The 13,013-nt window shown below is 44.0% G+C and overlaps 1 protein-coding gene across 1 annotated transcript; it reads left to right on the top strand.

The window, feature by feature from the left end:
* The first annotated feature begins 3,041 nt into the window (after positions 1-3,041).
* On the top strand, positions 3,042-10,422 carry LOC123047059 (NADPH--cytochrome P450 reductase 3). Its single transcript, XM_044470550.1, has 18 exons — positions 3,042-3,460; positions 3,648-3,707; positions 3,798-3,874; positions 4,635-4,692; positions 4,776-4,859; positions 4,954-4,990; positions 5,609-5,678; positions 7,219-7,413; positions 7,508-7,600; positions 7,838-8,069; positions 8,160-8,243; positions 8,328-8,479; positions 8,781-8,877; positions 8,973-9,122; positions 9,206-9,283; positions 9,378-9,500; positions 9,749-9,862; positions 10,001-10,422. The coding sequence occupies exons 1-18, from the start codon at positions 3,167-3,169 to the stop codon at positions 10,079-10,081; spliced, it is 2,079 nt and encodes a 692-aa protein (XP_044326485.1). The 5' UTR covers positions 3,042-3,166; the 3' UTR covers positions 10,082-10,422.
* The last annotated feature ends 2,591 nt before the right edge of the window (positions 10,423-13,013 follow it).

Genomic DNA, 13,013 nt, shown 5'->3' with positions numbered 1-13,013 from the left:
GGTAGATTAGGGCCTCCCTACGCTACCTCATTCCTATTTGACGTTGAGCAAATAGTTGCACGACCGTTCAATGGTTAGACAATGCGTATCCGCCACGAGCACTCATCTACAACGACGCTATCATAAGAATGCCACATATGATAAATACTAAGATGAAAAAGACTTTTTTTGTCTTTAATAGATAATATCTTAGCAATGGTATCTTTCACCACATATCTAGTCACTACAATATCTAAGCTCCCTCGAATGTAAGCGATGTGAGCGCTTCGTGGCTGGGAGGGTCAAAGTACCATGTCTCTTATTTTTTTTAGGAGAACCACTTAGTTTTTTTTAGGATAACCACGGTCTCTTATTAGGTGAGTAATTCTTTTTAACACAGTATAATCAAAATTGCTCACATACACGAGCATACATTCATCCGTATAAGTGCACGCACTCTCACCCTACCCTTATGAACACTTCTGAAAACTGAGCCGGCACATCATCTTGAGATTGACAAAGTCGCCACAGACACTTTCGTAGTCGACGGTAACATCTCTCCCACTGAACGCACATGCCGAAAGGTCTGAAATAAATCGAGGAAAATGCAAGCACCAATGTCAAGTCTCAGACTTGAACTCTGGTCGGCAAGGGATACTAATGGCCTCCCAACCGTCCAACAGCAGGTATTGTTTACTTTTTGGATCAAACATCCAACTACGTGTGTCCAACACTTGATGGGTTAAGCGTCACTTACTCCTTGAACTAAAACCACGACATTTATTTTATATCAGAGGGACTACTTTTTAGCGAGAAAAAAATGGTTACATGTCGCTCATGTACATCTAATACGAGGGAAATTAATGATGCAGCCAACTATATCCACGTCTATCAAAGTGATGTACCATCGCACAGTCGCACGGTCACCTCCAACTTGGCCCATCATCGCCTCCTCTGTGTCACATGGCTGCATGGGCATCGTCAATCTATCACCACACCGCATGCCCTGTCCATCTCTTCATATTTCTCCCCTTCTCTCATGTCGGTACGCCCAAGCCATCACTGCCCCCTCCGCACCACACGATTGCACAGGCACCTGGTCCATCACTTGCTACTCCGTGTCATATGGTTGCACGGGCGACGTCAGTCCATCACTGCTTCCTCCGCACGACACGGTTGCACGGGCACCCGACCTAGACCACCTCCGCACCACAAGGCTGCACAGGCTTTGAATGTCCACCACCACGCCGCAGCCCCGCCAATTGCTCCATCTTTCTTCCCATCTTTTGTGCGGTAATTAATGTCCAACAACAACGATCCTCGGGGCCTATAGGAGCAGGGGACAAGGTAGGCCGACACGGCTAGCAACGGCGCTGGACAACAACAATTGTCGTCTTCACGACTTAGTCGCCTTCATCGACACACCATGGTCCACAAGGTCTGCAGTACAACACGTGGATGTTGTTTTTTTAAGCTTGGCCAAACATTGATATGCTTGACTTTCCGAAACAAAGTATGTACTATATTTTAGAACGCAGGAAGTATTAATTAGCATATGATTTCATGCCTAAGAAGCACAGACTCTAACTAAACTTAATTGGCACTAAAACAATAAGACAAGATGATAACTAGGTTTTCTGTCAAGATAATTTGGTTAATTATCACCAGGTCGCTTATGTAAACAGCTCATCGGGCCTTATTAATGCATCGATAATGTTACATTCAAATGAAAACCAAGATCAATCACTTGTACTATTACCACTTGATCCTTCCATTTCCGTCTCTTCCTCTTAGAGTTAGAGGCCGATATAAACATGCTTTATTTCCTTTCCCGTTGTCAGTAATCAGTGCAAAGCATTACTTTTATTTCAAATATGTTCTTTCTATTTTGACTCTAACTACCCATCTAAATGATCAATATTGAAAACCAAAAGCCATATACTTTGGTGCGGTGGTGCAACTTCCAAGTATTTCTCACTTCCACTTCCTTTTCACCGTTATTGCAGATCATTATTATTGGTGTTTTGTATTATTTGTATGTGACCAAGGTAAGTTATGAAATATTGGTTGGTCAAATCATAGAGCTGTATGATTGTTGTAGATGGATACTACAATTAGAAGCCTCAGCTACGCATATCATAATTTTGAATTATTTTGCAGATGAATATTATCATGCCCATCTATTACTATGGTTTAACCCTGCAGGTCCGGGACATGTGTGACGATAACCACTACTTTGAATATGTTTTTGGCAGTGTTGCTAACATAACATTTTTTGTGAAGAACAATAGTTGTAGAAAAAACGGAGTAATATCCTACCAAGTAATTGATGATCTATCTTAGCATCTGGACATATCATGCAATGCGATAAAGGGTATTTTCACCCCAAAATTATGGAAGCCAAAACAAAGAAGGCCCGTGAATGAACAACAACCCCGACCCGCAAATAGAGCAGGAAGGAATCTATTCGTAAATTAACAATCAAATAAATAAATGGTAGGAAAAGCGCGTATGCTTCTAGTCATGTCCATGTCTAATTGTTAGAGATATGACTAAGAGAAAACCCATTGTCCGTCATATTTTATCGTTATTATCTCTAGAATATATGACGTGACGGGTTTAAGATAAGAATGCCTAATACATCAACCATATTATGTCCTACTAAATTCGAATTTTAGAGACCACGTGACACACGTGGTAATAAATCCAAGCAAGTATTAAAAAAAGTCGAATTTTAGAGTGGCAAGTAAAGGAAATTGTGCGTCATCAATGGTAAATCCTGACGTTAATGGTGGTTTCCCAAATCACAGCGCAGCCGGGCCCGGGACAGCAGGGCGGATGCTGGAGACCAACCACAGGCGGCAGGTCCAGTCAGAAGACACGGCTAACTTCCGCCCCAGATCGGGAAAAAACTGCCCTGCTTTTCCATCATCAGCAGGCCAAAGTTAAAAAACGCACGCAGCCACCCCGAAAAAGAAAGAAACGAAAATAAATAAAAAGGCGGAGGAGTAAACCGGGGCGGCACTTAACCCCCAACCCCCCTCCGCCTCCAGGCCCCTCTCCCCTCCCCTCCACAGCAGCAGCCTCCCAGCAGTTGGTGGTAGGTGCGCCTCCACGAGCGCCTCCCCTCCCATCCCATCCCCGTCGCCTCCTACCCCCGGGCGGGCCAAGGAAGGAAGGAAGAGGGATGGCGCTGGAGGCGGCGAGGGAGTGGGCGGCGTCCGTGCTGCCGCCGGAGCTGGCCGCGGCGGCGGGGGGCGACCCGCTCGCCGCGCTCGCGGCCACCGCGGCCGCGCTCCTGGCCGGGCTGCTCGTCCTCGCCTTCTGGCTCCGATCCGGAGGGAGCGCGCCGCCCAAGCCGCCCCCCGCGTCCTTCCGCCCGCCGCCCGTCAAGGTCGACGCCGACGACGCCGACGACGGCCGCAAGCGCGTCACCATCTTCTTCGGCACCCAGACCGGCACCGCCGAGGGCTTCGCCAAGGTCCGCCCGCCCGCCCGTCGCTGTCCGATCCAATCCGGCCCCGATCCCAAAGCTCGCCTGCTCTTTTTGTTTTTAATTAAGCACGAGCGCCCGCGCCCGTCCCTCTTTTCCCTTTGACCCGATTCTGATTCCGCTGCGGGCTGATTCGTTTTATTAAGTTGTGCCGCAATTTGGTTGGTGCGTGCAGGCTATGGCGGAGGAGGCCAAGGCGCGGTACGAGAAGGTCGTGTTCAAAGTGGTGGATCTGGTAAATTGCCGTCGATCTGCTTGTTTGTGTGTTGAGCTGCGTGTGAGCTGTTTCTGCTGGAATTCTGAGAGGTGCTTGGAACATGTGTAGGATGACTATGCTGCCGAGGACGATGAGTACGAGGAGAAGCTCAAGAAGGAAACGTTTGCGCTCTTCTTCTTGGCAACGTGAGCTCTCGCCATTTTGATCCGTGGATTGCTGGATTCCCCTAGTGAGCTCTCACAGTTTTAGTTCGTAGATTGCAGCCTGAGTTGCGCACGCGAGCTCTTGCAGTTTTGGTTCCGAGATTGCTGCTGAATTGCGCACATGAGCTCATGCAATTTTGGTTCGTAGATTGCAGCTGAATTGCGCATGTGAGCTCTCGCCTTTTCGATTCATAGATTGCAGACGAACTGCACACGCGAGCTTTCGCTGTCTTGGTTCATAGGTAGCTGAATCGCCCACGTGAGCTCTCGCCGTTTTGATTCGTAGATTGCAGCTGAACACGTCAGCTCTCTCCGTTTTGATTCGTTGATTGCAGCTGAACTGCACACGTCAGCTCTCGCTGTTTTGATTCGTAGATTGCAGCTGAATTGCACACGTCAGCTCTCGCCGTTTTTGATTCGTAGATCACAGCTGAATTGCATGCGTCAGCTCTCACCGTTTTGATTCGTAGGTTGCTGAATCACACATTTTGTCGCTTCCGCCTTAATTCAGTAACCTACGTAGCTACCTTTTGTTGTAAAGTGCAAGTGAAATGTATGCTATTTCTATTTGAGGTTCCAAAGGTACTTAAGTCATTATAAGCTTACCATATGTGGAGTGTCCATGTGCTTTTAACCCACCAGTGTTTCATTTTAATTGGCAAATGCATCCTTTGGTATATGATCTTTGCGGCAATAATTCTTACCAATAACTTGTGTGGATAATTATGTTCAATGACCACAGATATGGCGACGGAGAACCCACTGATAATGCGGCAAGATTCTACAAATGGTTCACTGAGGTTTGTGAAATTTGTGGCGTCAGGATGTGTTCACTGTCGCTACAACATCTTATGGGGTTTGCTTTATTTTTGCACTGAATCAGGGTAAGGAGAAGGAGGTTTGGCTTAAGGATTTTAATTATGCTGTATTTGGCCTTGGCAACAGGCAATACGAGCATTTTAATAAGGTTTGCTTCATTGAATATGTGCTTTTACTGAGTTAACAAAGGTTGATTTGTGTCCTGGTAATTGATACTGAGCTTATATGCTTGTAAATCTTAGGTTGCAAAGGAGGTGGATGAGTTACTGCTGGAGCAGGGTAAGTAATTCATGTACACTCTTTTCCAAGAAAATTTGGAAAGAATAAGACAAGTGCATTACTGCGGTGGAACATTGCACGACAACACATTTCCTGATTTAGCAATTTTTGTCGCTGAACGCTTGCCATGTTTTTTTTTATAATTTCTATCGAAGCACAATTTGTTTGGACTATTACCTTAGGAACACTCTCCTTAGGGGTTATTAGTGGTTATCATAATAGCTATATGGATGAATTGTGAAAAAACTATGCTTGGTTTGCTGAAGTGAGAATTTGTTTCATACAAGCGCTGAGATGTATGAATCGGAAAATATCGTAATTTGTAAGGATGATGGTGGGGGCATGTGGCCACCGGTCGGTGACACATCAGGTTCTGTTTTCCAACTCAGGCGATCTTTGCAATTGTACCGACTACATAGCAATTCACCATGTTTAAGAGTCTGCCATGATACTATTCTTACCCAGCGAGCTCATTGCACGATATACTCGGTGATTAATTCCTGCATATATCACATTTGCTGGAATTTCTCGTTGCATAACCAAGGTTCTTTTTGATGGATGCTTATGTGAGTTGATCTTGTATCTATGATTCACTTGACTTTTTGTGTGTATATTTAGGTGGCAAGCGTCTCGTTCCATGTGGCCTTGGTGATGACGATCAGTGCATCGAGGATGACTTCACCGCATGGTATGAAAACGACGGATGATATAAATAAGCTGCGCCTCTTTGTATATTTCATCCGCCGTGTGGGGACAAAAGTGGGCTGGACTATCTGTTTGTCTTCTTTTTTCTGTCTGCCAGATGCCAGGAGCCAGACTTGGGTGCCAAGTCTTTGCTCGATTGGTTTGGATTTGGATTATATCTGTTTAGCTTGTTTCTATCTCCACAAGATTCAGGCTTGTGGTGCCAAGTGTTAGCTTTGATTGGTTTGAGTCCTGATACATTTTTGTCATACCTGAAACTGGGACTGGGTTTTAGTGAGTCTGGATGTTGAAAATGGACACACCCTAACAAACTCATGGTATAGAAAAATGAGAATAAGAAACTTCCTTTTTTGATGTGTAATATGGCACATTTGTGCTTCCATATGTTATATTTGTAACCTGTAAGTAGGCTGCCAGCCTGCAAGTAAATGTTCACGTAGTTACTTTCAGATGCTGCAATCTTTAACTTCCTTTTTTGACGTGTAATATGGTACTAGAATTATTAACTTGCCTATCTATGTTGTGATTATATATTATCAGGCATTTGGAAGAAACTACATATTGTTATTCATTTACCTTTGTATTATGTGGAATAGTACTTCTGTATTTGTTTTGTCAGTGGCCAATTAAGTTCGATTCAAAGCCTAGATGATCATGTCTATATATTCGTTTCATCTTTGTTATCATAATATATTTGTTAAATTCGACAAGCATAACCATGTTGTCTATATCCGATATGCATTCATGTTCACCAAAAGTTCAAAATTGCACCGTCATTTGTTACATGTACATGTTTTTTTTTTGGAAGGCTTTTAGATTATAATCAAAATATTGATACTCTGACTAGATTCCCATAGAATGACATATCAGCACACAACACACAAATGCCAAAGTACCACTAAGTAATATCAAGGGAAAAAAGCTTTCGCACCCCATCAAGATTTCTGAAAGCCAGGATTAACTATCTGACTCGAAAATAACGATGTTTTGATAAACACAACCACCCCCATCCAAAGGCCACCAGGACACACCTTCTTGATTTAGTTGTTGATGTGAATTCCCTTTATTATTTTGTTCAAAATTTAGCCTTATTATCACTTTAATTTCTCTATCATTTGTTACTTTGTATAAAGTGGAACTGCACAAATGCTGAGAATGCCATTCTTGTGGATATGTTCCAGTATCTCATAGATTCTGGTCGTTAGTTGGAAAGCCTGTGTGATATTATTATTCCTAGACTACACAGAAGCTCCATTAAACCATTTTCTGTTCATAGGCATGTACTTTTTCTTATATTGGTGTATGCCAAACAAGCTGCTGCTTGAGTGTCACTTCTAGCAAAATAATTATTATGTTTGTAATGGATGATAGTGGTTTTATAGCAGTACAATATTAGACATTTGTTAGTTGAATATTTATGTTGGGCTTGTGTAAACATGCTGATGCTCTGAAAATGCCATTGCTATTTGTAGTTGTGCTACAGTATCTTGAACAACAATTCTTCTATTTCTTATTATTTGTAGGAAAGAACTAGTATGGCCAGAATTGGACCAACTGCTCCGTGATGAAGATGATACTACTGGTGCAACCACTCCTTACACTGCTGCAATACCTGAATACAGAATTGTATTTATAGATAAATCAGATTTAGAGTTTGAAGATAAATCCTGGACACTTGCCAATGGCAACGGTGTTATTGATGCCCAGCACCCTTGCAGGTATTCATATATCAAAATATCTACCTGCACCTTCCTTCTATTCAGTTATAATTAAATATTTACAATATTGCCCGTCTCGTTGTTGATTATCAAGGGCCAATGTTGCTGTTCGGAAGGAACTCCATAAACCAGCCTCGGATCGCTCTTGTATTCATCTGGAATTTGATATTTCAGGCACTGGTCTTGTGTAAGTTACTCCATACCCATTGCCCAGAATTTGGTCCAAAGTCTGGAAAGTTTCTCTATTGCTTGTCCATGCGGTTCATTCCAGACCATTCAGAAGCATTTTGCGAGCCAAGTGCTATTTAGTGTTCGGTTTTCCAAACTTGAACTGTTGCATTTGTTTTTCCTCATGTAGTTTTGACCTGTTAATGCAAGTTAAATAAAAGCATAGCAGCTTATATGCTTTTAAACTTTATGCCAGGTATGAAACTGGGGATCATGTTGGGGTTTATTCAGAAAATTCTATCGAGACAGTGGAGCAGGCTGAAACGCTACTTGGTCTTTCCCCAGATACACTTTTCTCCATACATGCAGACGCCGAAGATGGATCTCCTCGTAAAGGCGGGGGTTCCTTGGCTCCACCATTCCCATCTCCTTGTACCTTACGGACTGCACTTCTACGATATGCTGATCTACTCAATGCTCCAAAAAAGGTCCTTGTGACTAGCTAACCATCTACAGTGAACTGCTATTTTTTTCTCGCAACCATTTGATCAACTCTTGATTGCTATGTTCATCTCCAGGCTGCTTTGACTGCTTTAGCTGCTCATGCTTCTGACCCGACTGAAGCTGAGCGATTGAGGTTCTTGGCTTCTCCTGCTGGAAAGGTAAGTTTTGTATGAAAACATATATTGGAGTGTTTTTGACTGCCAGAGATATTTGTCACTGAATGGTATGTTTGCCTTATGCAGGATGAGTATGCTCAGTGGATAGTAGCTAGCCAGAGGAGCCTTCTTGAAGTTATGGCTGCATTCCCTTCAGCTAAGCCGCCCTTGGGGGTATTCTTTGCGGCGATAGCTCCTCGTCTACAGCCACGATTCTACTCCATATCATCATCTCCAAAGTATGTTTGTGTACTTATTTATTCTTCCATGTACTGCCCATGTTGCAAGATTGACCAGCAAGGTTGTAAAGTTCTTTATTTTCTGGGGGTAAATCCAGCAGTATTTTTTTATGCACGATGCTTAAATTCTTCAACTCCAACATCATGAAGTCATTTTGGAATGTGGCCATTGTCTTTAAGCTAAAACATATACGCCGTGTCATGTCATTTGTGGTCATATTGGATGATATGGCTTGTCTCAGTGGCATTATAATGTGCTTATGATGGTGGGACTTCTGACAGCTTAAATGTGCCTCTGCAGGTTGGCTCCCTCCAGAATTCATGTGACATGTGCATTAGTTTATGGTCCTACACCAACAGAAAGGATCCATCAAGGAGTTTGTTCAACATGGATGAAGGTAGGTTCCTCGTACAAATTTCAGTTTTCTCCTTTGGTACAATGAGAGAGTTTCTTACAGTTTGATTTATTCATCCTCAATCATATACTTTGTAGAACACACTTCCACTGGAATATAGCGAAGAATGCAGTTGGGCACCAGTTTTTGTGAGGCAGTCAAATTTTAGGTTGCCCGCAGATCCATCCACTCCAATCATCATGATTGGTCCTGGGACAGGGCTAGCACCTTTTAGGGGCTTCTTGCAGGTTTGTTTTCTACAAGGGAATCTGGGTTCTCTTTACTTGGGATTTTATATGGCCTGTAACCTTGTCTGTTCCTTCTTACTTAGGAAAGATTAGCTCTAAAAGAATCTGGAGTTGAATTGGGCTCTTCAGTCCTCTTCTTTGGGTGCAGGAACCGTGAAATGGTACTGTTCAAAAACTAGTAAATGAGACAGATTCATTTTATGGGTGTTTCTAATTTGCGATTGATGGAATTCTAACATAATGGGCATATTGCAGGACTATATATACGAGGAAGAGTTGCAAAATTTCCTTCAGGAGGGGGCACTCTCCGAGCTAATTGTTGCCTACTCTCGTGAAGGACCAACCAAAGAATATGTGCAGCATAAGATGGTGGACAAGGTTGGATATACACTAGGCATTTTTGCTATATACTCCCTCCGTTTCTAAATATAGATGTATTTTAGAGTGTAGATTCACTCATTTTACTTTGTGTGTAGTCCATATTGGAATCTCTAAAAGTTCTTATATCTAGGAATGGAGGGAGTACATTCCTTTTCAACAGCTATAGACGTTCCTTTTCATCAGCTATAGACATGCGTCTCCTCTAGATGGTTGAACTCAACTGGATTTTGTTCTCCTTGTTGCAGGCCACCGAGATTTGGAACGTCATTTCTCAAGGTGGTTACATATATGTTTGTGGTGACGCCAAGGGCATGGCGAAAGATGTACACAGGGTTCTTCACACAATAGTTCAAAAACAGGTATGCAGAAACGCCATTTCAATGCTGCCGTGTGCTGTTGGTATCACTTTATGAGCTCTGTTGGTATCACTTTATGAGCTCTGGAAAAAGAGAGGTTATTTTACGATTACTCCTAACACTGAACATTATTTGTTTCAGGGATCTTTGGATAACTCAAAAACTGAGCTGTATGTAAAGAACCTACAGATGGAAGGCAGGTACCTCCGTGATGTGTGGTAACAAAAACACCCTCAGACATCGGTAGCCCTAGCGTGTAGAAGAAGTAAAAAAGATGGTGCCTGTATGGTATGGTGGATGCCAATCCGATCGTGAGTTTTCTGCATCCATCCCATTGCCCCCGAAATTGGAGTTAATCGGTGTAATTCTTTGACATCTAACATGGTTCTAATATTTATTGTATGGATGGTTGAAAGAAATAAGTGTTGTTGTAGATTAGTAGAACTTAAAAATACCCCTGAGAAAATTGTAGCAGGGGGATGATGAATCATACAGTTTGAGATGAGATGAGACATATCATGTATACATTAAAGACCGCCAAGAACAAATTTTGCATCTGGTTATAGAACAAGTGTCTAGGGTACCATCATTGTTTTTGTGGTAGCTTTTCTTCCTCTTGTTTCTGTGGATAAAGGTTGCTGCTGTTTAACCGAGCTTTCGATGCAAGAACCTTGGTGTTCTATTTTTTTTTTTGAAATTAGGTGTTCTATTGTCTAGAGAATGGAGCAGATGCTTGAGTGTTGTGTGGCGAGGAATCAAACAGATTATATATTTATTAGGTCACAAACAGATTATAGGTCATCATCAGTTTTTGAAAGGGATATGGTCAGGACTCAGGAGTAGGTTTCAGAAGAAGACTTGTTGGGGGGACAATATATAGTAGATGAAAAATGACAGGGAAGAAGAGGACATGGGTGACAAACGACGTGGTTACGTGTGACCACGAACGCCGTGGACAGCACGGTGCCGGCCCGGGGGCGGCGCTCACGATTAGGCGGCCCAAGCATGGGCGCTACCTTGCCCAGGCGCACCACGCCACGATTTCTCGGCCATAACATCCACGTGACAGTCCAGTTGATTCCTGGCAAGCTCCATCCATGTCCCTCTCAGGTAGTCGGCCGGTTTAGCCGGCCAAATTTCGCGAACTCCAACTTGGAGTGGCCAGGCCAGGCCAGGCGTACTGTTGTGCACACGTAAGGCATGTACAATGGTTTTATCTTAGCAATGTCATGTAGGATAAATGATGAGGTGGATGAGAGAGAAATCATAAGAGAAGGCTTGTCTTCTCTTAATTAAGAGAAGGCAAGAGATGATCTCTTAGCACAATATGTCTCACCACATTTTTAGATATAACTAGTTATTGATGATAAGGGTAAGACATGTTTTTTTGTCATCTTTAAATTACATGCAAGATTTAAAATAAGACTACCTTATCGACCATTGTACATGCCGTAGGCGGCCCGAAACTCCTCCCACGCGCTAGGAAAATTACACAGGACGACGACTGCAAGCCGACAGCGTCATTGTGACCCACCCTACTGACGGAGAGACAGGCGAGCGCATAGGTTCCACAAAACTAACCAGAGTCTGACCAGTACTACCTCCGTCCCGGTGTATAAGTCATTCGCGTAGTTCTAGGTCGATAATTTAACTATCTAAATATGTATTATATGTGACAAAAAATATATATTTAGAAACTACATCCGTGTGGAAATCTAGTGGTATACTTTTCATGACATATAACACATATTTAATTCCTCAAATCGATGATCTAGAACTACGCGAATGACTTATACACCCGGACGGAGGGAGTAGTATTTTGTGAGTAAATTGCAACCAACTTGACAATGATGCCCTAATTTGACCGGGACTGGGACACCTCCATGTCAAACAAACAATCTTGAGGTAATTTCCCTGGACCGACGTGATGAATATGATTGATGAAGCATTCATGCCGCAGGCGGCAGGCCCGCGACGTACACTGTACTGCTGTCTACCCCCAGTGCTTGTGAACGGCGATCAAAGTGATACTCCCTCCGTTCCAAAATAGATGACTCAATTTTGTATTAACTTTAGTACAAAGTTAGTACAAAGTTGAGTCATCTATTTTGAAACGGAGGGAGTACTTGTCTAGTTTCCCGAGACACATCTGTTGACAGTAATGGTATGTTGAGAGCTCACCAACACGGAGCCTTTCTGCCTTCCCTTGTCTACATATAGATAGCTCCATTACCATGACATAAACGGACGCCAGGTGGTACACTAACACTTGTACTAGCTCCTCCTGCTGCTGCTTAAAGAATCCCTGTCCCCTAACCCCTGGTCGCCATTCTCCTACTCCAGAAATGCATGTGCAACCTCCCCAGCTGGCCGGATCCCCTCACGATGTCACATTGCCGCCCCTCCTTTTCCCCCTCTGCACCCCGGCTGGCCTGTGAGCTGAGTGCTGTGAGTATATACTCCATCTACGCGCGTGCAGGAAACGTGATGCACACTGATCGCCACGGCGCATCACAGTGTCAACGTTCAGCAAAACCGGCAGTACCATCTTCGGCTGTCGGCTCTTTAGCCTCGTGACAAAAGGTAAACAGCCGGTTCGAAGTTAAGAGCATACATATGTAATACATGCACAACATACATCTTGTTTTCAAAATGTGTTCCAACACTTAGTCACACTTTAGCACGTCCTGATGCATAATTGGCTGACACAAGAGCATCTCCAACCGCGGTGGCAAAAACCGCGCGCGGGCTAAACTACGATTTTGGCCCGCGCGCTACATTTTCGTGCGCTCCAGCGAAGGCCGGAAATTCAGGTGCGCGGAAAACGATTGCGCGCGCGGGAAAAAAGGAAGGTCGCGCGCTGAATTTGACGCACCGCTTTCGGCGCGCCTATAAATTGTTGCGCCCGCCACGCGGCCTCCCATCGCTATCCACATTGCCATGCGCTCTCTCCCTGCTTCCTTTGCTTTCTCTGCCGCTTCCTCGCCCCGCCACCAACGCGCCACCCATGCCGCCACGCCGCCGGGGATATTCGGGCAATCGCGGCGTCTGCGAGTACCCCTTCGACGCCTTCTACGCTGATATTCGGTCCGGCGACGTCCGCCTCGGCCTCGACACGTTCGAGACCGCGCACGAGGCCGCCCGCGCGTACGAC

Source organism: Triticum aestivum, chromosome 2B (genome assembly GCF_018294505.1).
Source record: "Triticum aestivum cultivar Chinese Spring chromosome 2B, IWGSC CS RefSeq v2.1, whole genome shotgun sequence".
In the NCBI taxonomy this organism is placed as follows: Eukaryota; Viridiplantae; Streptophyta; class Magnoliopsida; order Poales; family Poaceae; genus Triticum; species Triticum aestivum.
This window is presented reverse-complemented; position numbering and strand designations above follow the sequence as displayed.